The sequence below is a fragment of the Vanessa tameamea genome, chromosome 24 (genome assembly GCF_037043105.1).
Source record: "Vanessa tameamea isolate UH-Manoa-2023 chromosome 24, ilVanTame1 primary haplotype, whole genome shotgun sequence".
Lineage (NCBI taxonomy): Eukaryota > Metazoa > Arthropoda > Insecta > Lepidoptera > Nymphalidae > Vanessa > Vanessa tameamea.
Genome location: NC_087332.1, coordinates 7,047,145 through 7,074,042, shown reverse-complemented (window position 1 = coordinate 7,074,042; position 26,898 = coordinate 7,047,145). Strand labels below are relative to the sequence as shown.

The 26,898-nt window shown below is 30.4% G+C and overlaps 1 protein-coding gene across 6 annotated transcripts in view; it reads left to right on the top strand.

Annotated features, from left to right (window-relative positions):
* The window catches only part of Eip93f (Ecdysone-induced protein 93F), a 201,300-nt gene that overhangs the window by 168,092 nt on the left and 6,310 nt on the right, over nucleotides 1-26,898 (top strand). For 3 of the 6 annotated variants that reach the window (XM_064218708.1, XM_064218712.1, XM_064218714.1), the window contains 3 exons: nucleotides 9,194-9,310; nucleotides 9,853-9,992; nucleotides 20,995-21,135. In XM_064218708.1, coding sequence (XP_064074778.1) covers nucleotides 9,194-9,310; nucleotides 9,853-9,992; nucleotides 20,995-21,135 — 398 coding nt within the window. The remainder of the gene's footprint in view (nucleotides 1-9,193; nucleotides 9,311-9,852; nucleotides 9,993-20,994; nucleotides 21,136-26,898) is intronic. The other 3 variants (XM_064218711.1, XM_064218710.1, XM_064218709.1) reach the window with 3 other exon arrangements.

Genomic DNA, 26,898 nt, shown 5'->3' with positions numbered 1-26,898 from the left:
ATTTCCGAAATGTCTTTTACGAAGAGGTAAGTTAAGGGTCGGACTTGTTAAATGAGATGATTTATATATTTTTACTTTTAGACATTAACAAAGATTAATTAATATTAATATATATACGAGAATTTAAATAATAAAACTCTCAACGGCCATTACGTAAATTATATATTTTATTATTAGATAAATAGTTATTATTTCTTATAAATCGTAAGAAAGTAAAGAAAACGTAATGCTAAAAGATCACTACACATGGACATAACAATTGAAAGAGGTTTAACTTATACAGCTAAAACGCCGCTCACCGGTACTTAGGATATGTCCCTTGTACCTGTAATTACACTGGCTCACTCACCCTTCAAACCGAAACACGACATTAAAGGCGGCAAAACGACTGTACATTTGATGGTACATCCTCCATGTACCTTCGCGATTATGTGCGTAAATAAAAAAACGTTTTGACTTTTTTCTTATTTATTCTGGCAACACTGAAGAAAAACCCTTTCCGTGCATTTGGTACTTAATTGACGATACAGAAATGACGCTATAATTTATAAATTAGTTTAAAAATGTGAATGAAAAACCGAATCAGCAGCAGCATTCTCATTGTCAATGTTTCTCACGGTGCATTCACATACGAATTATTTTCTTTAAAAATGGCGGTTATAATTCATTGTACCGCTACATAGAATTGTTTACAAGACGAGAATTTTTACTTCATGGCAACACTCAAGTTTTTACTTAGGTGATTTAGTGAATTGAGATTTAAATTATATAAAATTTATAAATATAAATTATTTATAACTTTACATATTAATTAATTTGTAAGTATATCAATTAATAAGCATAATTAATTATATTTTGAAACGGTTGGGAATAATTCATCTAATGATGTTAAATTCTCTGATACTGCACGGGTTTGGTATCACTAATATGATTCTCAGAATTTTATTATTAATGTAGATTTTGCATACATTCGCCATTGATTGAATTGAAAATACTTAGTTTAAATATAAAGGCATTTCCAGACATGAGTTAAGTTTTAATGAATTTTTAACTTTTTACTTCCATCGATGCGATGATGTGAACGCTTACGCCAAAACTACTGAACAAATGCAATTAAATTACATTGAGAGATGTTTCTGGACTTACGACGCCATTTTATTTATTAAAATAAATTAAGTCATAAAAAAAAACAATAAAAGATTTAAAAAAAAATTCAATTCATAGCCTATCATTTATAATAATATTAAAATTATTTAACATGTAAATAAAATGCAAGTAATAAATACAGCTATATCTTGACTCATCGAAATGAGCCTTACATGCTAATATATATTGTGTAAGAATTTTGATCACGCAAACTTTTTTCGCATAAAAATCATTTAAATATGCGCGTTACTTACATAGAAATCATATTTTTTTATGAAATTTAAATACGTTAAAGTAACGTATTTTTTGTATTAATTTAATAATTACAATAAAATGGCTATTAATATAAAAATTGTTATTCATAATCAATGAATTTTTCTGTGCGTTTTATTTTTCAGCCTTTATTTATTGCATGTTTTGTTTTAATACTTGTTACTTTATTAACTCAATTAAGACCACAATGTTTTCTATATTTCATTGAATGAGTAGTTTACTTTAAATGTATATCAAATATATATTAATTCATAATAATATAGTGTTCAGTATCATATTCAATAGATACTTACTCATTGTTCCATATTTTTTATTAAAAATATTTTTTTAATTTATTAAGAAAATAGTCATCAAATATTTGAATTATTTAATATAAAATTTTAGTCTTAAATACAAACAGCTGTAATTAAATCAATTATTTTTAATGCTTTCGGAATTTTTTAATCGACCTAATGGGTTCTTGTAATGCATTTAACCCATTATCGGGCAAGCGGTTAAGTCTCATCGCAACAATTGGGTACTGCAACAAAGGGCATTCATGATAAAATATAACCGTTCTCCACTAATTAATAAGACCGTTGCATCCGTATCAACGTTTCTAATCATTGTCTGCCCATAATTGCAGTATATTGTAAACCCTTTAGCTTACAATAGCAATTATGTACCTTGTCTAAACCAAGCTTTAGAGCGACCATCCGTCTTGACCCCCGGGACACCATACGAACCGTCTAAACGTACGGCTCTCTCCTCACCCCGGGGAGTAGGAAGGGTCTTAGTTGGCTGGCGGTACGGCTAACCATAGTTTCAATTTACGAAACAATGCCTTATCCATTTGCTACGATTCCACGTCAAAGTAGAAAACTAGTATTTTGATTAATACGCGAGAAAGAGATGGGGTGCGTGCGTTTTTATGTAACGTTCGAATATCGACTTTGTTGTTCTCGTTTTAGAGTTCATTTTCGCTCGTCGAAAGGGTTTGTTACTGAAATAGTGAGCGTGTAGGCGTAGAGCATGAAAAGTAGGCAGTGTTTGAACAGAGAGTGGCGCGGAGTGGCGATTGTATAATTGTGCTTTTTAAAGTCAAGTGTTGTTTTGTATAATAGTTAATTTGAGAGAATGAGTTACAAAGCACTAGAGGGAAATGAGTTATGATGCTATTTAGTAATTATAAACAATAAAATTGTGTGAATATTTTTTACTAACGGTCTAAGCTAATTCCACTGTGACACGAGAGATATATTTTCAAATTTACCTTTTGTAACAAAAGGTTCAAAGTAAAAGCATACTGTTTAACCTGCTTACCAAGTACTAGTCCCCGTTACACATTACAAAATAACTTAATACGAATCAGAACTAAACAGCGTTCGATATAAACTTACAGTACGCTAAGGTAGGGGTATAATTACGAGTTGAAACTTCTCCAAGCGTAAAATGAATTCATGCTATTTGTACGTTGTAGTGTTTTAAATTTTTCATATTATTACACAAAATGCAAAGTTACCTTAATGATTGACTGCGCCCAACTGTAATTATTTGTTATTTCTTTCAACTAAAAATTGATATACATTGCCATCTATGGAATTTAAAAGTGTCTAAAAAACTCTTGAAAATTCCGTGGAGTGCATAAAGCTAATTGGCCTAAGAATTTATTGCCATGGATACTGCGAAATTGTTGCAATTAAGTGTAGTTATTGTTTGAATGTTTCACTTTTTCTAGCGAAATAAACCATCGTAGAATTAATTTTTAAGTCGTTATTAAATACTTCGCATTAATGCGTCTTATGGAACAGCATAACTTATTTTAAAACGCATTATTTATCCACTTAACTATTACATTTAGTTTTGTTATCTGAAAAAAAAGAAGGAAAAAATTTGAAGCGACTCCATTGCCCGCCGAAGCCGATCGGTTAAACAGCATAGGCCGGACAGAAAAGCCTATAGGGGCGGTCCGCAGAGGGTGGAAACCTCGGAAAATTCACGTGCTAGACCCACCCCTTAGCGAAACACGTGCGGCCAAATAGCCTCAGTGTACGAACGCCTTTACTAATCATTGCCGCTCGTAAAAAAAAAAAGAAAAATGAGCGAGCGCTTTTGACATTTCGATTCCATTTTCGAAAATAGCGCGCATTGGTTTCGGTTGGCGGGAATTTTTTATTTTTTAATCGCGTTTAAAAAGTGGCGGAAATGTTGTAAATGAGAACCGGCTTTTACGGTTTGAGTGTTCTTTGTTTTTTTTTTAAAGTGTGAAATGGAAGGGAACAGAACATGAGGCGATTTCATGGTTAGTTGAATTTATTGTGCTCGGAATTCGATCATTGGATTTACTCGTTTTTTAAATTTATGACATGACTTATATTCACATATATCTGCCACAGATAACACAACATTTTTTTTAATAAACTATTAATACACTTTGATAAATAGTGAGTCAGATGAATTAAAAAGGAAGTTCAACTCAAAAGCCTCTTATTTCGAGTGTCCTTTGCTGCTTAATGGACTAGAAATGTGTGTTTCACATCTTATTTCATTACAAGTACGAATTCATTTAATTTTACATACAATCATTTTTTAATTTATATTTTACATTACAACGAACGTGACTTGTTTATTTACTTTTAATATTTATTGATTATTTATTTATATAAATACACCACCATGACTCCAATTAACAAATAAGAAAAAAAATTAGAATATATAAATATAAAATAAATAATAAATGTTTTATTGCGTTTATTTATGTAATATATATTTAATTTAGATATTTAGGTAGACTTACATAACAAAGTTACAAAAAGTTTTTAATGTCTATTGCAAGCTGTCAAAATATTATTTATGACTATATAAACACAAATAAATAAATGAATTAATGTTAAAAATATAAGAAAATAATTTAAAGCAATAACTGAATAAACAATTTGGAAATAATATTTATTCATATTTCTTATCATTTGAAATTATAACATTACCTATTACAAAAACAACAGAGATTTATTAAAAAAGTACTTCAATGATAATATAATATATAAATGATGATAACATTCCTACTTCATAAAAACTTAATAAAAATATTATAAACAAAAAAGAAACAATAGGTAAAAATGGTATAAAATTTATATAAATTTACAGATTAAAAAAATTCAAAATATTATTAAAACTAAACAAACACAACTTGCTAGCAAACTTATGCCTAAATGCTTTATTGTACAATACAAAAAAAAATGAACAAAAGACTTAACGTTACAGCCTCTACATTCCACGAGGACATTTTTACTGTAATTATTTGGTACTTGTATAATTTCAACCGATGTAAAGTTATTTACAAAAATCTATTTAGGATGAAAAAAATTACACCTTGTGCTATAATTTCGTTTGTTAGTTTTTTTTTTTTTATATCATATAATATTTTTAATGATGAATGATTTGAAAAAGAAATTTTCAGTGATACGTAAATCATTAAAATCAAGATTTATATAAATATCTTAATCGAATTTGTTTTGTATTTATTTTTCAAAACAGAGTCGCTACCACTAAGCCGTCATCTTCTCATTTGTTTTTTTAAATATAAGTCACTGGCAGTTTCCCAATTGAACTTCATAGCTTTGATAGCCTTCTTATTTTAAAATAAAGAGGATCCAAAAACTATTATGAAGTAGCCAAATACAATATGTTATAAAAATAGAAACAATAATTTTGATGACTCTCGATGCCTTCGAAAATTAAAGAAAAATAACGCTTAATAATGTGACAATTTTACTGGTTTTTTTTTTTAAATAAAACGAATCCTTTTTCAATACTACATGTCAAAGTGAATCAATATTTAGTAAATATATACTATACTGACGTCATCAATGCGAAAGTTTGCTTGTCTTGGATTCGCTTTAATTATTTGACATAGAGACATTTTACTTGAACGCTTGAAATACGGATTTTAAATTTTGAGATATAAAATATCTACCGTTTTATATTAGCCGAGAGCAACAACAAAAAAAAAACATTACTGAGATAAATAATATTCTACGATATCTGTCTCTTATACAAAACAAATCCAAACACAATATCGAAATAATTTAATTAAGTATAATTTCTCAAACATAATAAAGATACTAAAATATATTCTATGTAAATCGTACAGTATGTTTATATATGATATATGATAAACATCACATAACAAATATGGCGTCCAAACGGACCAGTTCGGTTCACCTTGACTATTCGCTAATCACGTCCACCTTGAATGTTAACTAGATTGTTTAGCCACGTGAGACCTAGGTATTAGGTATTAGGCTAACCTAGCCACCGAACTTGAATACTTCCTTGAGGAAAATTGTCGATGTGTGTTCACTATGAATTAATTTTCGTGAGATGAATCTAGTCGGGAAACTATATTAACTTAATGGATTCAAATCCGGATTAGTTCATGTGAAATTAACACTAAATTAAAAATCTTATTATTCATTAAAATAGTACTTTTTAGAAAAAAACGCCTGGATACAGGCTTTGGTTGAATCAATGGACGATTCAAAAACGCTTCATTGTGAAGTTTACTTGAATAAAATTGATTTGATTTGATTTGAAATATATTAAAATAAGAACATCGAGGGATATACATTTGTACAGATCGAAAAGTTATTTTAAAATACTTAACGAGCTGCAAATTTTCACCTAGAAATAAGATTTACTAGGTACATATACTAATGTCTTATTTACATATATTTTTAAAGTTATTTATATATGTTGAAGGCTAAAATCTCTTTACTAATATTATAAATGTGACAGTAACTCTGCCTGTATGTCTGTCTGTTGCTCTTTCATGGCCAAACCATCGAGCCGAATTTGATGAAACTTCGTATGCAGCAAGCTTGAACTCCAAGTAAAGACACAGGTTACATTTTTAATGCCTAACATCGACAAATCCCTTTACAAGCAAAGCTGCGGTCGACGACAATTATAATTTAAATCGATTATTTAATTTGAATAGTACTACACTATAATCTATATTTCTATACAGTATATCAATATATAATCGAAAAAAAATCACATATACCTCTTATATACACATTGTAATATATATATAATCTATTTGTATATAACGAAACAACAATATAAGAAAAAATTACATGCCCAAGGGACGTAACGCAGTTCCTGTAATTGACATTGACGTTGCAAGGAATAGGTAATTAATCGGTATTTCTTATAGTTTCCATGTTTATTTCAAATTATTAATTATGCTGTTTCAGCATTGTGGTATAACATTGGAATAAATGACCGGGGGTATCATAAAATATGATGGATCTTTAGCTAGCAACAAACAGCGGACACATTGACGCCTTGATAACAATGATATCGATGTTTCGATAATATTTACGTTATTTATAATGTTACGCGCATACCTACATAAATTGTTTTATTATAGAAATATATATAAATCAAAATATATTTCTAATCAATATATGAAACTAAAATTGTTTCAATAGACTTTATTGCAGATATTCAATTTCTATTATACCTTTTAAATGATCAGCATATACATATAAATATATATGCAGTGCAATTAATAACATATTGTCATATCATGTTAATTAATAGATGGAAAATACTATTAATGAGTTTCTTGGCTGAGTTTTCTGTAAAATCTACATTCCAAACAAATTCCAAATAATATACTCTAAAATTATTAAAAACTACCTGAATAAGATGTTTATGTTTCAATGTATATAAAACTCTGTCCCTTTTTACATGGTCAATATTTCTAAATATTTTTTTGATGTCCTGAAGTGATGTCAAAATGTAAATGACTATTTATATCAGTACATAAATACGTCAATTTAAATATATATTATCGCTATTTATCGCTATATACGTATGCTATATTTAAAGTCAACAGCAATCTATATTCATGAAACATTTAATTTTGACATTTTTCTTGACATTAAGTCAATTTAATAATCGCATCGATAAACAGTTCACTGGCTGGTTAATGCACGCCAAACGACCGACTACAACGCACAAACCGCTTCAACGACTTGCACTTTGATAAATAAATAATAACTAACGGCCATCTAATTGGACGTTGTATGTAACAATCAATGCTTCTATACATTTTTTTTTTCTAACTCCATTGTTGCCGATGACAGACGTGAGCCAGGCCGGCAGAACACAGCTGCTCCCTTGCTCCCATTATTTGAACTTGAAAAAAAAACTACACATAATTTACCGCTCGCCAAATGGTGGGGTCTACACATTCTAATTCTAAACTTGCGGCCTCGACCAATGGCGGCCGAGGACGAGCAAACATGGCGGTCGTGGGAACCGGTTAATGGGCCGTTTGAATTTAGAATAGCATTTTTTATTAACGAGTTCGTTACGTTACGAGAACAATGGTTTTTTTACCTAATTTATTACATGAAGAATTAGATGGGTTATTGCATGTGCCATATAATATATATTATTACTACTTCATGTTCCTGAATAACAAAGACCTCTTTTGTACAGTCCTTTTTTTAATTTGTCTGAACTCTACATAAGAATAAAAGCGAAGCTCATAGGTATTCTGCTTAGTTAAATTTATTCCCTGTATTCCTATATACAATGGTAAATAATATTAAACTATATAGATAAAAAATGTAAATCAATATTAGAAAATCATTTTTTTTTATGTATTATGATAATATTGGAATTGTTTGCTTAAATATAAGATATATAATTGATTTCGAGGTACTTAATTTTCTAAGATATACAACAACCATAATTCAATTTAAAGTCAACAAAATTCAAATTTCAAATTTAGAACTTCAGAACATTTTTAAAATATATTTCTTCTTAAACTTTGACTGTGCATTTAAACGTAAAGGATATTCAAAATAAAACTCTTAAATATTGTATTTACATATAAAAATAAACGCGACTATAATTTTAAACTAAGAACGTAATGATAAAGTTCTATATCTCTATAGACCAAGTAAGTTTTTATATATACTTATTTGCAAAGTTTAAGTAACCCGGTAATATCTTCTATGCTACAAGGAAATCATAACAAAAATGCTATATATTAAAGTAAATTATGTGCAAAAAAACAAGGTTACACGTTAAATGTATATTTATCCTTATTTATTAAACGATTAAGGCTAAAATAGCGGAAAGTTGACGCCTTAATTGCTCACAGGAAAATCGGATTGGATCAAAGTCGTTCTTTTGACAGCCATTAATATAATATATCTACCTACTGACCTATGTATTACCTATTCACTTGATATATAATACCGTGTTATATCTGTCATAAGTTGCAATGTTTTTTTTTTATTATTCGGCAGAAATGTCACAATTACTGCCAGCCACAGTTGTGCAAGGATTTAACATAATGTTAAAAGCAAAGTATGAACTAAAATAATATCTAAACGTACTTGAAAATAAGCATGATTATAATTAATATATAAAATATAATCATATTAACAATATATTTTAGGAATAAGAAAATTATTTGTATCAAAGTCTGTTAACCTTATACATATAAATGTATTTCTTCAAAGTATTTATTTAAAATAAACTTAATGAAACCAGTATGTTAATACATATATCGTAATAAAAACTATTTTCCCAAATGTTTGATATATATTTCCTAATTTATTAAACATCTTCGATATTAAGAATAAAAAGATTAAAACACGAAACAAAAAATCTTGGTAACAGAATACGCTATTTAATAACTGTACATCATTTTGTAAATATATTTAATTAGAATTACCAATGTTCTTAATTCAGTTTCTTATTGTTCCAGAGTCCCGCGTCAGAATCAGACAGCAGTTCTGTGTCGGGGGCGAAGAGTCCAGCTGGACCACCGCTGCTCCATCACCTTCTGCAACTACAGAACCAGAATCCCCAAGCGATCGCACAGGTTTGCAGATTACTTGTGTACAATATGAATTGCTTACACGAAATAATAGTCTTATTTATTAATAAGTATTTCTTTCGAAATATAAAATTAGGAATCAAAATTATGGATCGTTGTCATTTTAATTTTAAAATAAAAGCTAATATATTATATTATATTATATTAGCTTTTATTTTAAAATTAAAATGACGGAAATATAAATGATCCAACAATATGACAATGTTATGGAAAAACTGGATCTAAATTAAATATTTTTCTTGCAAATAATAAGGAAATGATCATAAACGTTAAATAAACGAATTAAATTTCATCAAATGTGTCTTTCCCGTGGTTGATAGCCAATTTATTTGGTTGAGGCTCATTGAATTTTCAATCTCATTATTCTTCATCTCTTTCTATCCTAAGCTATTCCCTTCTCCCTACCACACAGTCCAACCATTTTCCGTTATCCCCAATTGTGCCTACCATTCTTAATCTTAAACATAAAAATATCGGTCGAGTACAATTGCTAATCAACTAGCTATATAAGTTGGTTGGTAAAACAGCAGGCGTACACGGAGATGTGTGTGCAGTTCCAGCAGATGATAGCGGCTCTGACGGCGCTGGGGACGGGGCTGATACCGCCGGCGCTGTCGCAGGCCTGGATGATGCAGCGGTTGGCGACGGCAAGACCGCAGACTGAGAGGTGAGTCAGACCACAACAAAATGAATACTACCTATTATATTATATAAAACATTTCAGAGAAATTGTAATTGACGTATGGTTAAACGGATTAATTGATATACTTAATTCAAACCTAGAAATAGAAGTGATTGTTGGATATATGTTAGAAATTTAGAGGCCCATTGTAAATGCCCTGATAATCATTATCCATATTGTAATATAATTCACAGATAATCTCATATTAGTTTAGTAAACGATCTAGTAAACTACGGCGAACAGGTAAATACCAAAAGTATGACGGGACAAACTTATAAGGCAGGCGGATATTAAAAATTTATCGCTCGTATGAAAAAAAAAACATCTATATAACTATATATATATATCTATATAAATATCTATATAACTAAAGACTCATTTTAAAGTTTTTGCGTTTTCAAACCTAAAATTTAAATGATATTCACAATAGTCATTAAATCAAAGAATATTCGAATGTTCTAAATGAAGCAACGACATCTAAATACAGAACGAAAGGTGCAGAGGTACAGTTGCACTATAATAAACAAGTTGAAATTGTAAAATCAATTCAAATAAATTAAACGATAGCTCAGTTAATTTGCAATGCAACAAATTCACAAGGTTCAGATGTAATTTATTGATGAATAAAACGAAATAGATCGAAAACAACTATTCAAAACACCGTTCTAATGGCATTGAATGCTCAAATATCATACGACGAGTACAATCAAAGTCTACATCGATCTACAGCCGATGACTTATATAAGAGACATTTTAAACTGATATTGTTTACGTCTTTGATAAGGTTAAGGTTTTATTCGAAGAACATTATTTCAGTAATAAATAAAAATGTCTGTGAAACATTTATATATCTAAAGTGTAATGGATTCTTAGATTCAATAATGAGATTAAATAAGTCTTTGGGTGTTTAATTTGCATCGTCAATCGTTTTCAATAAAAAAACAGATCCTCCATCGACAAACAGAGGAGAAAATGACACTAAACTGTTTGCGAATAAATATTCAGCGTAAATATAGAGTCAAACTTATATAAATAATTTTCATATTCAGTTTTCTGTCTATATATTCTATTACAAGAAGACATGTTCAATAACCATTTCAAACTCGATCATTTTTGACGTAGGTAGTACCAGTAGGTAGTAATAGTACCTGGTAATTTCTTTTTTTAGTTTTTCTTCACAAAAACAAATTTAAAGTTGGGTCTCTCTAGTAAGCATAATACATACTTGTGACAGAGGGACTCTTCCATAACATAGTCTGTTATATAAAATCAACAAAAGAATAAAGAACTTTTGATTAATATAAATAAATATAAGATATATTACAAAGTGTTATGTAAGGAAATAAATGAGAACATCTTCTAAATAGATCATGACTTAAAACAACTGCCATAAGTCGACCTGTTGCTGCGAAGGAATTAGTAAATCATATGAAAATCGTCACAGTAAATTTAATGCCTTTGATATCAGTGTCATTACGATTAATGTTACTGCACTTTTAAACGATAAAAAACTCTATCGTCAAGGTACGAAGGTTTATTATCGACCTCACCGGCATGTAGGTAAGCGTGTGTCCCTATAAATAAAGATGAATCCTTGAGACGTGCAATGAATCGTTACTCAATACGGAACTAGCTCAGATACGCGGTTTTACTCAGTAAACCGGTTTCAACTGGTTCCAGATCAAATCACTGTCTCATTTTAAATGAGTAATTATTATTGTTCATTGAATCGTATTCTTATATTGATCAAGTTATGAGATTTCAAATTGTAAATAGAAAACTCTTAGAATCAATCAAATTGAAACAATTTTTTTTTATTCGATATAAAAGCATTACACCTACTTATTGAATGTCCAATTAAAAACGACCACCGGTTCCGAAAAGATTATTACCCTGACCTGAGAAAAACCGGTGAAAGAAACTCCAGCGGTTTTTTTGTCGATTTATGATTATTTAAAAATATTCAATATCAAAAAAGAAACAACCAGGAGGCGATCGTTTCATCCCCACGGCGTATCAACTATGAGCTTCCTAATATATATCATATGAGTTATTATATATGACAGGAATGAGATTAACTGAATACGTTAGTAAATATAAGGATGTAAAATTTAAAATCGCTTGTATTGTAAGTTACACAAATAGACAAACGTTGATTTTCACGAGCACTCGTAACCTTCGCTCAGTGCGAGTATCGGAGATGCTTGTTAGTAATACTCGTATCGTATCGAACTGTATAACTCACACAAACGTAACTATGAGTTGCATTTTTGGATCGAATAAAATGTTTGAGAAGTGGTTATAGAATAGCGGTTTGGTATTATATTGTGGTGGGTGTTTTTGAGGCTCGTACTCGATACTATATGATCCTATAAAGATATATAAGTAATATTATAATATAGTATGTAACTCAATGACAGGACGTAAACAATTTCAAGCGTCTATTATTAAATTATTAGAGTTTAGTTGTTTTCACACTGAAATTATTATCTGACGTAAACGGAAAAATTGTATCGAATTATTTTCGTGAGGAAATTTGCGTAACAATATTTTTTTTTAAATGATTTTTTGTTTTTCATATTTCATGCATCTTATATATATATATTTATTATTTACTATTTATATAACGAAGTCTTAAAATGTACTTTTAAATTTGAATATTGACTTGAAAACGAAAACAGAAAAAAATACGATAACATTGTTGTCGATATACTTACCTACATAATTAATTATATCTTATTAATATACAATGTCATTTTATCAGTGAATATTATTTATATTTCTGTTAAACATAAATTAAAATTTTATATAATGTGTCAAAAACGCTGTCACGTAACACGTAACACGTTCACGCACGCACACAATACAAATATATTAATATTTTTAAAGTATATTTATTTAAATTTCGAACGAAAAAACATGGCGGCGTAGTGTGAACAATTTATATTTTAAATTATGAAATTCGATATATCTTTAATAGATTCTAATGAATTTTGAAATGAGAACACTAAAAAACAAGCCACTAGTAAGTAACAAAACACTATCAAAAGATTTTAATAAAGCGTTCGATACAAAAGAACACCATGCTGATTTTTATATTCGCATCGTATTGACGTGATTTAATTTAGTAGATATTTATTAAAGGATAATAAGAGATTTAACGACCACAGATCCATAGCGCATCGAAAAATTTAAAGCGGGGTGCTACAAGGTTGAATATTTAGTTCAATTTGAATTTTAAATGCGTTCAGTTTAGTATCGGCTATTGTTTGGATTGCAACTAGGCCAGTAATTAGAATGACAGTGAATTTACCTCAGGTCCAAGTTTTTAGGTCATGTTATTATACTTTTGGTATCTATTATCGCCTAAGTGCTGATTTATAATGTTATGTAGGAATAAATTCGAATTTAGAATATATTACGCTTCTTTTAAATTTAATCTCGACAAAGGCAGTAAGCGTTCGGATTCGTTTTTGTTTTTAATATTGTAATAAATGGACATTAATAATGAACTTGAAAATATTCAAATCAAAATACTAGCGGTTTTAGTTTTAAGTCTATATTTTATACGATAAATTTAAAACGTACTTGACTCAGTGACAAGCAGTTCGATTGGAATAATTATTTTTCTGTTAGATAGTTCGTTTATTGAGAAAGGTTATATAACATTTAACTTTAAATTAAATGCTCCATTCATCAGCAGCAGAACGTAAGCATAAATGTCAACCATATGGCTAACCGTACGACACAAGCATTAAAATCTCAATTCAGAGATTGTAACAAAATCGATATATCGTATGAGGTCGCGTGTAAATAATTCGTAGATACTTATATTTAGAATCTGAGGCAATATTATATGAAGTTAATATTAAAATATATATTTAAAATGTATTCATATTTATCATTACGTAACTTTAGCACGGCTGTATATGATAACTATTACGTATCCATTTTCAGAAAATCAAACAATGAACAAAGGTCGTAAGTAATTATAGCAATTTTAAAAAAAACATCTTAAAGTTATAATCCTTAAGCGTTTTTTCCTATGATACGAAAATCTTTATAAAAAAAAACCTGAAAATGAACAGTTATACTCAAAGGCGAGACGAAATACCGAAACGTTCGACAGATTGTTAAACTTCAGCATCGAAACCCGTATACATGTGCATCCAATCGTCTTTATCTCAACGGATGCTGCGCCGACAATCTTTCGTTCCTTTCACGCGGAGATGACTTTGGAGTTTAACGGATTTTAATCACGATTCTTCCAGAACTTACCTGACTGTTTTGTTTTATTTAAAGAAATAAAAGAATGCTAAATTACTCGTTTATAGATCATATTTACATATTATTGTAAATATATATACATAGATATATATGTTTACTATACATATATATTTTTCTACAGATTAAAAAGTAATTTTGAAACTAACTGACAGCACACAGCCTAAGTTGATCTGACCAACTTAAGTATGATATTTTTGAAAGAATTTCCTTATATAACGTAGTAGAGCACTATTTTTTTGTAATTATCACGTGAGGTTATACAGGGGAAACGCTAGTACATTACAACTAAGCACGTCAATCACTCCGTACATTTCCTAACATGAAAATGTAGAACGTTCGAATGAACACAATACCTGAAGTTGTATCAAATAATTTCAATACTCAAGACGACAATACCGTCAGAGGCCTTTTGTGGTACCACGTCAGAGCCTCCGCGGGAACCGCTTGTGGCACATCCGTTCAGGGACGATACTGAAACTGTATTCTGGTTAAACGGCTTTCGATATATTTGCAAGATTTTGAAATCTTCTATATTATATATACTTACTTATATATAGACGGATTCTTATGTAATAAGACCACGTTTAAGAGAATGTCACATTGTTTTTTTTTTATTTAAATAAGTTGATATATTTTATTTACGATTGTATGCGGGCGCGTAATAGCTGATAATACAAAAACTTATATTTCGTTCGTTCGGTGTTTTGAATTTGGAATTTTAGTTTTTTTTTTTTATAATATCTAGTTTGGTCTTCGTGCTTACGTCTAATGGAAGATCATATTAACTTTCAATAATTTAAAAACCCTATGTAGCTATTATTCTCTGGCGTATACGTCACTTTATAACTTAGCGTTTATTTTTCGTGTGACAACTATCTACCAATAATAGTACTATGGAATAATTATGAAATGTCAAAAATATCAATTAAAAAGTTATCGGCAATCATTTTATATATTTACTAACATTACAACACCTTTATTTTAAGTTCAATACTTTAATGTGACGATTAAAAACTTTTTGAGAGTAGTTTAATTATGATTTTAAGTGATCGGAAACATTATTTAATTTAGTGACTCTAATGGCAGTTTATTTTCTGAATATTCTCCGTGTTTCTATAAATACTAATAATTTGTGCTTTAATGTAATGGTTAGTTTAAATCGTAAATTTAAGCAATTACTAGATTCTTATATACGCAAGATGAAATAACCTTGTCCGTTGAATTTCAACTCAATTTCCTGATATATAACGGCTTCGTGCTACGAATCCGATTTCCTTATTGATAGAACAATGAATCTTCCTTTTTTACGTTACACTGAATCGAATCAAAAAAACTGTTATTATATTGAAATTGTGCACATTGTTGTAACATTCAATTATGCAATTTTTTACCTTTGAAACGTATAAATGAATATATATATATATATATACTAATTATTATTCCACGTGATATGTTTGTAAGATTAAATGGCTCAGTGTATTAAAAGGATTAAAAGTGTGTGTTCAAGTTTAGGATTGAATCGAAGGTAATTTCTGATTACTTTTTCAGTTCTTTATACACATCAGCCCTCATTCGTCCACTGCTGGACATAGGCCTCTCCAAATGCACGCCACTGTGGTTTTTCAGTTCTTTATGTTTGAGATATATTATTTAACGCTTGTTTAGTGAATAATTAAGAACTTATAACAAATAAGAACTGAGTTTTCAATTTATTTTCGTATAAAATTATTCGGATCTTGTTAAGGAAAATTGTATTGTATGTCTTAGATATATAGAGAAGTATCTTAGTTTGTATAGAGCCTTCGGTTTCGTGATACATAAAATATTATACTTGTTCACGCAATGTTTTTTTTATATAAGGTGGGTGGACCATGGAAGGCCACTTTAACGAACAAACACTTTTTATTCGTTTATTAAATGAATAAATGACGGAACCAAATTTTCAAGTAATACTTTGTATTATTGTGTACCATATAAATCACTTTTTTTTTAAATTAAGTTTTATTAAGCTCTTCCAAATGGCCTTGCAAGAAACACGGCTCCAAACAAGGCCAATATTATACATCAGTCGTTTGACTTAAAAATAGAATTGTAACAATTGATATATCTGCTTTTCTTAAAATTACATAATAAGCTCTTTCATTTAAGCGAAAAATTAAATGCTCAATATGTTTTTATCATCTATAAAAAACTCAACGAACATTACTTGAATTATTTCAAAATAGTATTAATGAGTATTATATTGACATCAAATAACTTGCTAGCGTTTTATAATAAAATTTAAAACTTTTTTTTTAAACCTAAAATGGCCTTCTTATTCGCCGTTCGTCGTTCTTTGTAGTAAAATGTGGAGTTTCGTAAAATCCGTTCTTAGTGGATGTCTATAAGGAACCTGCAAAATTTCAAGTTTGTAGATATTATAGTTTCTGAGATTTCTTGATTAATCAGTGAGGAGTATTTCGCTTTTATATACTATATAGTTTATTAAATAATAAACGACTGTAACGTATATGAAAGCATCCAATTTATTCTGGAAAGAAACAATTATGGTGAATTAAGTACGTTGTCAAAATTAAATAATCTTTGACTTTATTGACAAAATATTATTTAAAAAAAAGAGCAAAGCCTTGGCTACATACTACAAAGTTGGACGTCTCCATATGAGGTTTTATCTTATATTTTTTATTTTATGCGTTTACCTTCGGGCTTATTTAAATCCAGCCCTTAATTTTGATCAGTCACATACATTTTACATATACGTATAAAGCTTTGGCGCGCTTTTTTATCCGATTCATAATAAATAATATTCGTATTTTAAAATATATTTGTGTTTAGATGGAAATGATTGTCGACTCCTCGAATCGTGTGTTTTTAAATGCATTCATTGTTTGACCGATTTTTAATTTGATATAATAATACTTTGAAAACTTCGAAATATTTACATAAATAGAAACTGTTATTTATATTAAATGTAAAAAGCAATAGCGATTCTAGCTTGAAATCTATAATAACGCGCTATATAAATTCATAAACACCAATTAAAATAATTAGAAGTTTGCTAGAAATCTTTACGAATAAATTAAGCTGCATTCGTTTTAAGTCCTATATTAATAATTTGAAAAATATATTTCATCACATACATATTATAAATTTTGCGTTTCATCATTTGAAAATAACATAAAAAATAAAAGCCCTCAATTTTTCAACTGCACGGCTATAGTTTCCTGGCTTTCTCTGCCACGTTGATACACGATACATACAATTTCTTTACGAATTTTTCGTTCAATCATCGTTTAGACATTCATAAAAAGCTAGTCTCTATGTACGTTAGTAAAAAAAATCTATATTTATGGCAGTTCAATGAGATTTGATGTCAGTTAATATAAGTCTACAGTCTGCCGTTAGTTGACGTTTATAGTTATTGCAACGCTCCTAAGGGTCGTAACGTGAAGTTACGTCTACCTACCTACCTATCTAGAACCAACAGGCCATCAAAAGTTGCTGTCGCAGTTGCGTGATTTGAAATCTGTTATCTAAATAATTATTCCAAACTTATTTATTGAACTTTTATTCAGTAGTAGAGCTTAATGTGCAAGCATGGGTAGGTAATTCATATCCTACCTTTAAACTGCTACAATTAATATTGTTGTGGGTTATCTTAAAAGAGAAAGCAAGTGTAACTACAGGCACAAGGGAAATAATGCCTTCGTTCCTAAGTTCCTACGTGAAGGAGTAATATTTCTAACAGTTCTAATGTCTATGCGCGGCGGTGACCACTTACCATCAGGTGGCCCATTTGCAAGTCAGTCTAAATAGTTAAAATAAAAAATACATGTTTACCTACATTAATGTACTAGCCGCTCCGCGTGTTAAACGTTACCGCTCCGCCCCCGATATTTATAGCGTAATGTCATATAGCTTATAAATTTACTCAATAAATGGGCTATACAACACATTTTTCTACTTTAAAGCGGAATATTGCTGTCATTATCGCTTTTAAACTTACTTATAGTATTAGTATAAAAGATAAAATTGTGTTAACTTTAAAAAATACTTGATAGGTGAGATCGTTCATAAACTATGAGGCTATAAAAATAAATAACGATTAATTTAAAGTCTCGAACCACTGGAAAACACATTAGCAATGGTTTATTGTAAAACAATCCCAAAAATGGTCTTGCCGTCGGTTACATCACGTTGTTACTCATGTTCGCGGCTTCTTGTAATTGTTGTTTTTTTCCATTTATAATTTAACTTGATTTCTTTTTTATTTCCTTATAAATATTTCAATTACGAACGAACAAGTCGTATCGTGATATATTTCAATTGTGACTATTTGAGGACGCCGTAAATCTATCATACAAATTATCTTGGAATATTTATTGTGTTGTAAATAGTACAATTACTAATGTTATTGAGATAAAACTTTCGCATATAATAGTTTATTGACAAGATCAGCGTTGTAGCGTTTGTATGTCTTGGGTGCCTTTTTTTTCTCGCTGGATAAAACGCGTTACGCGTCTCCAACTTGTATTCGGGGTTATGTGGGACTCACCGGAGCATGGGACGAGGGCGCCCTAGAACACCCACTAAAAGCAGTAGGGGTACCTACTGTTCCGTCTTTTTGGCAGGCGTCAAGGGATCGCCTTCACATGCTATCGTGACGAAGTGTCTTGTGCCTACATCAATATCATCACAAACTTTAGGGCTGGTAGAAATATTCGATAGGTTTTTCTTAGTATCAGAATGTTATTATATATTATTTTCCGCCCGCGACATTGCCCGCGTGTAAGATTTTGGGTACATATTTCCAGGCTATAACTTACCTCTGTTCCAAATTTCGTTCGGATCCGTACAGCCGTTCTGGCGTGTTTGAGCAACGTCCATCCAAGGTTTCGAATTTATAAATACTTAGTACCTAATATAAAATTAGTATTATTTACTTAACTACTAGAAAATAAATGTTGTAACCTAACAATCAAAATATACTTTAATCAAGTAGTCTTGATCGTTATTTTATAAGAATGAATATATTAAATGATTTAGATTATACCGAGAACCGGCAAGAACATCATTAGTTACTGTTTTCTGATAATTAAGTTAAATTTAAGTGTATGATAATTACTGGATTAACTTTCAATGGATATTACATTTGTTGATTAAAATCGATTTTGTATTAAACTTCAAACTTCAAACAAATTAAACTTCTTGGAGTCTAATATCAATGGCATTATTAGTCGCCTTCTCAAATATATATTTTTTTATGTGTAATGTATGTATTCGGAATATATCCACGGTCAGAAAAACAATAACAAAGGTAAATCATTTTATTCAATTTTTCATATATTTTATAACCTACCACAGTTATATTTTTTTATTATCGATTTGCATAATCTTATTTTTATATGTAGGTACTAATTCTTTATCTAGACTAAATATATCATACCAAGTAGGGTAGAAAAACGAACATGCAATTTAAAAATCCCTCCCATACGAACGTACGGGTGAAAACTCATCCAATATTAACACACAATTTTTGTGTCCGTCAGTATAGCAACTATAATTATACAGAGAGCATGATACAAACGAATCCTAATGAAACAACTAGTCCATTATGAAAAAAGACAGCGTATTTTCCAATTTTCATTTAACCTCATGGGCTTGCGGTTCATTGGTTCTAAGTCAGAAAGCATTAAAATTTTCCAAGGCACTTAGGTTTTTACGAGGGTGGGGTAACAAAGAGCGGCAAAGGCGATTCCCTATATACATTATGTTCCGTCGTGTAATCACTGCGTTCCTCAGATCGTATCATTATCATTACAAATACAAACACCGCCCTTTGTGTATACGTGTTGCATTGTTTGTGTGTGTTATTGAAGAACTTTAAATTTTCAAGTCGAAAATGGTGGTGACTTTGAGCGTCTAATTCTCGTTTCGCGCGTCGCAATCTTCTTGGTTGCTTTTTTTTGTGTTCAGATTTGTTCATTCGGCGTTTTTATTGAGAGATCAGAACACAGTTTTTCTGTAAGAGTGCTCAATGAGCTACTTAGAGTTGTTATACGCGTAATTAAAAAAAAGATTTCAAATAACAATGTTGTAAACTATCTGAATATAGATACCGAGATATTTTATTCAAGTAGGCTCTTAGAAGCATTATTGAATCTTAATTTTACAGGAATGATTTGAATTTAAACTTACGGTAGGTTATATAGATTCCACCGATAACCGTCTGGGAAATGAGTAAATACTCTTTTCTAAAAAATAAATTATAATAAAATAAACGTACATAATATGTACTGCATATTTACATGCCGAACGACGAATGCCAACTTCACGATTTTTATCTACAATTCTCTACTAATAGGTATTATAAATTGGAAGGTAACTATGTCTGTGTGTCTGCTGTTCTTCCACGGTCAAACCACCGAATGAAACCATTGATGTTGCTGAAATTAACTATGAAGCAAGCTTGAACTCCTTCATAAAAAAATCGGTCGATTGGTTTGGTCGTGAAAGAGCAACATACAGACAGACTGACAGAGTTACTTTCACATTTTTAATATTAGTATAGATAATACTATTTAATGTATATTCCTTCCATTGATATCAAACGCTTCATTCATAAATATACTAAGAAAATAAAAGCTAATACTACAATTGTTAAAGTATACCCAGTTTTAACGAAAGTGTATAATTGCAGCAGGCTATCAGAAAGCGACAAGGTAGCAGCCCCCAGCTCGTCCCCTACCGTCGCGGAACAGCCCCTGGATCTGAGCGCCAAGTCTACGTCCAGCACCAGCGGTACGCCGCCTCCCGACGCCAAGAATCTGGATAACGCCAGGTAAGCTTTTACTTTTTATAGTTAAATATAAAGCTACAACCGTTTCGGAAAGTACGTTCTATCGAAAAGAACCGGAACAAGAAACTCAGTATTTTCTTTCGTCATCTTATAGAGCTTATGTTAATCGAGTACAAAGAAATATACATAAATATTTATACATATATATATATATATATTTCATTGTATTGTATATATATATATACATATCCTACTTGGAAATCAGCAAATATTATATTTATATCATCTAATTCATAGAAGTTTTTTGACATGAGACTTGAATTTATTTACAGGCCAAGTATTCTGATAATTAATATCAAATCACATTCCAATGAACTACAATCTTTGACGCAACAAAAATCGTTAAAAAAATACAATTTCCACTTGATATATCAATCTAAACAGCTATCCTTGCCTCTTTTTTCAAAGGTATTCCAAAGCAGCCCCTTCGAAACGCTTAAAGATAGTTTCTTTGTTTTAAAATAAATACTATTCATTCTAAAAAAAGTTTTAATGTTCTTGAATATAGCTCGTAAAAGAGCTTGAAAAAGCCTAATTAAAATAATGGATCGCACACTCCCCAGGGGGTAGTATTTTCACCTGACGAAATAGACTATTTGCAAAGTGTAGTCGATGGCCGATTCAGATACGAGTTAGAAAATTTGCATCAAATTAAGGTCAGACACTTTTTGTAATCCATTTACCGTGTTTTAAATGTTCTGCAACGCTTATCCTTGAGTAATGTTTGAATAACATCGATGTACGCTTTCGTACGTTAAAATATCGTTAAGTAAATGATAAATGATTATTTTTTATCTGTACTAATATTATAAATGCGAAATTCTCTGTCTGTTACGTTTTTACGGCTAAACCGTAGAGCGCGAGCGAATCCTCGGCCGACAACGAGTTTGTAATAAATCTACAAAGCTATTTATTTTACGTATAACTAACTAATTTATTTCCGGACAGTTTGACTAAATTTAGTACTCTCAAAGGCATATCGCTTTAAATATCTTTTGTATAATTATTTTTGCACGACTTCCGTACCTATTCCTATGATACATAAGGTGTTCTGTGCCACCAGTTAATCGGATAAATGATTTAAAAACTCCTACGAGCAAGAATTTTTTATACAATATATTATATATAATAAACAAGAATATGAAACTCATGTTTGTCACTTTAATATATAATAAAGTTATGTTATATCAGTTTTTTTAATAAATAATTTAACGTGATACTACTTGATTTTTGATCTTATTAACTTACCCTGTGTGTAAAAGTATGAGACAGAGTAAATAAATGTAGAAAGCCGATTGGATTGATATATATATATCAACATACAACATATATAATATGTAACTACTTAAAACATTCCAATTGATCTTACATCAAAAGTCGAATATTTGAAACTACTCAGGCAGTTGAATTTGAATTTGTTTCGTTTCAGTTAAGTCGTATTACAAACACAAAAGTATGCTTTTTTTTTTCTTAAATATCAAACGGTTAGCTAAATATCCATCTTATAGTATACAGCCATAACACACCAGTATCATTTCATCAATAATTTCATTTTAATAATCTCTTATCATTCAAAGTATTTAATATTAAATTTCAACGGCCTTAAAATTTTCTTTAAAGTGTCATTATTCAAACAATGTTGTGTTTTCTTCTATCGAATATCAAATCAATGATGTTGGAAAGAGACAAATGATTATTAAAAGTATATAAGTAAGGATATACTTACTGATATTATAAATGTGAGTGGGTTTTGTTACCTGGGACCTTCTGACATAGAATACATAACATTCAAACACAAGACAGGCAGACGAAGCCGCGGGAATCTAGCTTCTTCATATAGTTCAGATCTCAATTCACTACTTTCATATCAGAAATGTAAATCGGAGCCAATTTGAATCGACATTTAACGACATTTATGATTAAAGTGGAAATCTTTAAGGAAAAGTCGATTCGTTATGGGGTATACTGCCCATAACATTCACAGCGTTCACTTCCTATTGAAATATGACTCTGGATTACACAAACAATGGCATATGTGAATGCACCCATTAACTTTTGTAACAAAACAACCGGTCAATGAACTTCGCGGTGTGGTTATTTGATTTTATAAGTAATATATTGTACTGTATTTTATAGACGTATGCCTCAATAACTAAATATACCTACTATAATTAGTATTATTCGACTTATGTTCGTAGGTCATTCGCTTTAGGTTGTTACATCGTTCTTTAAAACAAATTCGATGTAATTTGTAGTTCAAATGAAATAAGCTATAAGAGAATAAACTTAATATTTCGATTAAACAAATCCTGAAAAATCAAAGCTTTCACCGATGCCACTTTGCCTCAGTATCGGGGCAATGTTAGCCTGTAAATGTCTTATTCCTGGTCAAAGGTAAACTACACTGCTCAAGAGAAGAGAGCAGTGTAGTGGAGCTCAAAACATTGCTCTAACTGAAGCTTTGTTGGAGTGAAACCTCAATTCTTTATATCGCTGTGTTCGGTTTAAAAACTACAATGAATGAATCCTTCGTCTAGATAAAATTAAAAAATAAAAGTTTACCTATTATTATTGTTGAAATCTATTTTTTTAATCTAATTATAGCAAATCTCTCCATATGTATGTAACCCACAAGTTCTTAAAATGTATAGGGCAGCGTTCTTAATATATTTCTAACGGTTAACAAAACAACTAATCTTGTTCATAAATACACTAGAAAAATATCATGCTTTCGCATTTATAATAACTTACTAATATTACAAATAAAAAAAAATGTACATTTGTATGAATGTGTTGGTGTCAAGGAACTGGTATCACATGTCAACGCCCTCCCTCGTCATGATATTAAGATTACGAAAGAAAGTTGTTTACTTACGAACAAACAATTTTATTATTAGTGAGTCATCCGCTTATAAAATTCAAGTATACTCGTTTCATATAAATAACGCAACGCGACCGCTCGACTTTAAAGTATATATTAATACTAAATTCTTTAACACGACCTATTTTTACTTTACGTTAAACTTATAGAAATCCTATTATTTGAATTATATAGAATATTTGATTTTATTTTTATCGTAATTTTACACTTACAGGGTGCAACTAATTTAACTACCAAGAATCGACATAAAAAAAAAAACTAGAAAAATCTAGGACCGAACATACTCAGTTAATTTATATTTGCTCATTCACATCTCTAACCAGAACACAACGATAGATAAACGCAGTGGTTGATACACATCCAGAAGACGTGCACAGCCTTATCACTAGTTAAACATGATCCAGGTCTAAATTTAAAACTTGAATCAATCTAATATAGAATCAAGTAGACAATTTATAAGCGCGATTTAAAAGACAGATAGCGCCATCTATTAGACAACACGATAAATTACACGATTGAGAAGCCACGCGTCCAATTCATTTGACCTATATTCAAGCGTAATTTCTACAATGGCGACTGCCCTTTACATCACTATATAAACCCTTCAAATAGGGAGATGAGATTTAATCGAGAGTACGTTTTATTTATTTGAATACGCTGATTTTACCCCCACGACGAGGGTCCAGAGAGATATCAAGATATATTCAATACTTCTACCGTTAATTATACGAAGTTATGAATTGATCTGGAGTGCATGTTATATTTGCGTGTTATTTTTATATTGGAAACATACTGGTGCTAATCTTACTTAGCATTAACAAGACGTTTGTAGGTAGGTTAAACGAATATGTTATGTTTAGCGAGAACTATGTAACATATGTCTATCATCAATTGAAAGAGTACAAAAGCTTGTACGAGTATAACTAACTTTAAAAAGAAACTAATAAAAATTATAAGCGAAAATATATATTAATAAAATTAGTAAATATCATTCACATATTTAAAACACAAATTTAATGTTACAGAAATTTTTTGGTCAATGTGGATACTGCCACAGATTACTACCACTAAAACAAACTCTATTTAACTATAAGTTATATTTATTGCTCATTGTAAAGTGAACTATAAGGTTCTTTATGAGTAATAAAATTCTTTAACCTGAAGAGCTATCACTGATTTGAATTAAGTACATCACAAATATTGCGAAGTAATTAAAACAGGTAAACCTTAATCGAAGGTTACTGGTTCCTGTGCATGAACAACTAAGTTGTGTTCAACCAACCCGCATTGAAATAGTCTGGCTTGAGCTTCAAACAATCCCTTCAAATGGGTTGGAGGTTTTTGATTTGAGCCGTCTAAACGATGCATATCAGTTACTATATAATAATTTCCTTACATATGTTACTCGCAATAGCATTAGCGATATTAAGATAATAATTAATGAAATTTGAAAGCTAGCAACATTTATTGAATCGATTCGAAGTCTGTTCTGTTCAAATCGCTATCAATTTAGCAATTAATCGAGATTTTAAATAAATATAAAGTATGTGTAACGATTTTGACGACCTCCGTGGTCGAGTAGTCTGTACGCCGGTTTTCATGGGTACGCCACTCCGAGGTTCCCGAGTTCGATTCCCGGCCGAGTCGATGTAGAAAAAGTTCATTAGTTTTCTATGTTGTCTTGGGTCTGGGTGTTTGTGGTACCGTCGTTACTTGTCGTCTGATTTTCCATAACACAAGTGCTTTAGCTACTTACATTGGGATCAGAGTAATGTATGTGATGTTGTCCAATATTTATTTATATATGTATAAAATATTTTAAGGATATATTTTTGATTTATTTAGTAATAAATTTACAAGAAAAATCTTCGGCCGAATTTGTCCGTCATGTATTCGCCAAAACGTACTGTATTTTCTGGTATAAACGTTATGTAAATTAGTTTAGTAGTATTTCAATTATAACTCTTCCCATTTATTAATATAGATATTAAAATGTTTAGAAGACGTATAATTAATTACGCGGTCTATTATGTGTTAGTTAGAGCACTTGCCGGTTTAATTAGAATTCAGATTTTGTTGATATTGCGTGTCTTAGATCTTGATTTGAAGATCATGTCTTAAAGTTTCAACAAACACACATAGATAAATGGATGTTATTTATTGGTTATCTAAGACGTTTATAAATTTGACATGCATAAAATGTATTTAAAGATGTGTCTTCGTCATGTAAACTTAAATACAAAGGTAAACAATAAAATGTATACGAAGACTAGATACATAATTGTAACTATATATGTATAATATATAAAAATTGCATCTCGGAAGTTAATGAATCGTATGTCGATCGTTATTTTCCCAACGGTCATTTCACGTTACGAATAAAATAGCAAAATAAAATCCATATTGTTATGTCTCTCGCTTCATTGAACCAGCAAACGGACCCTCGTTACTTGAAATGTTCGCATGAACTAAGCTCAAAGCGCGTACAAGAAAGGAATAAGACACAGTCTCGATTTCAGCACCGATATTATGCACGATATCCAATCGATAACAGAATAAATTCATTCTGGGACCGCGATGTGGGTCGCACGACTCGCCAAAACAAATAAAAATGCAGCGATAGTCGACAGTGCATCGACCTTGCATCCTCGCTCCGAACGCGAAAAACACCAAGCGATATGCCCCCCTCCCACGGAATAATAAGGTCCGATATTCCCTGTCAACGATATCGAAAAATAAGAAAGTAAAACCCAAGATGAAACTAAAGACGACCGTTTCGATTCATTGCAAATCGGACCGTAAAACCGAGACGTAAAGTACGATTTCGCGATACGGACGCCAGGAAATAAAAGACGAAGGGAAAA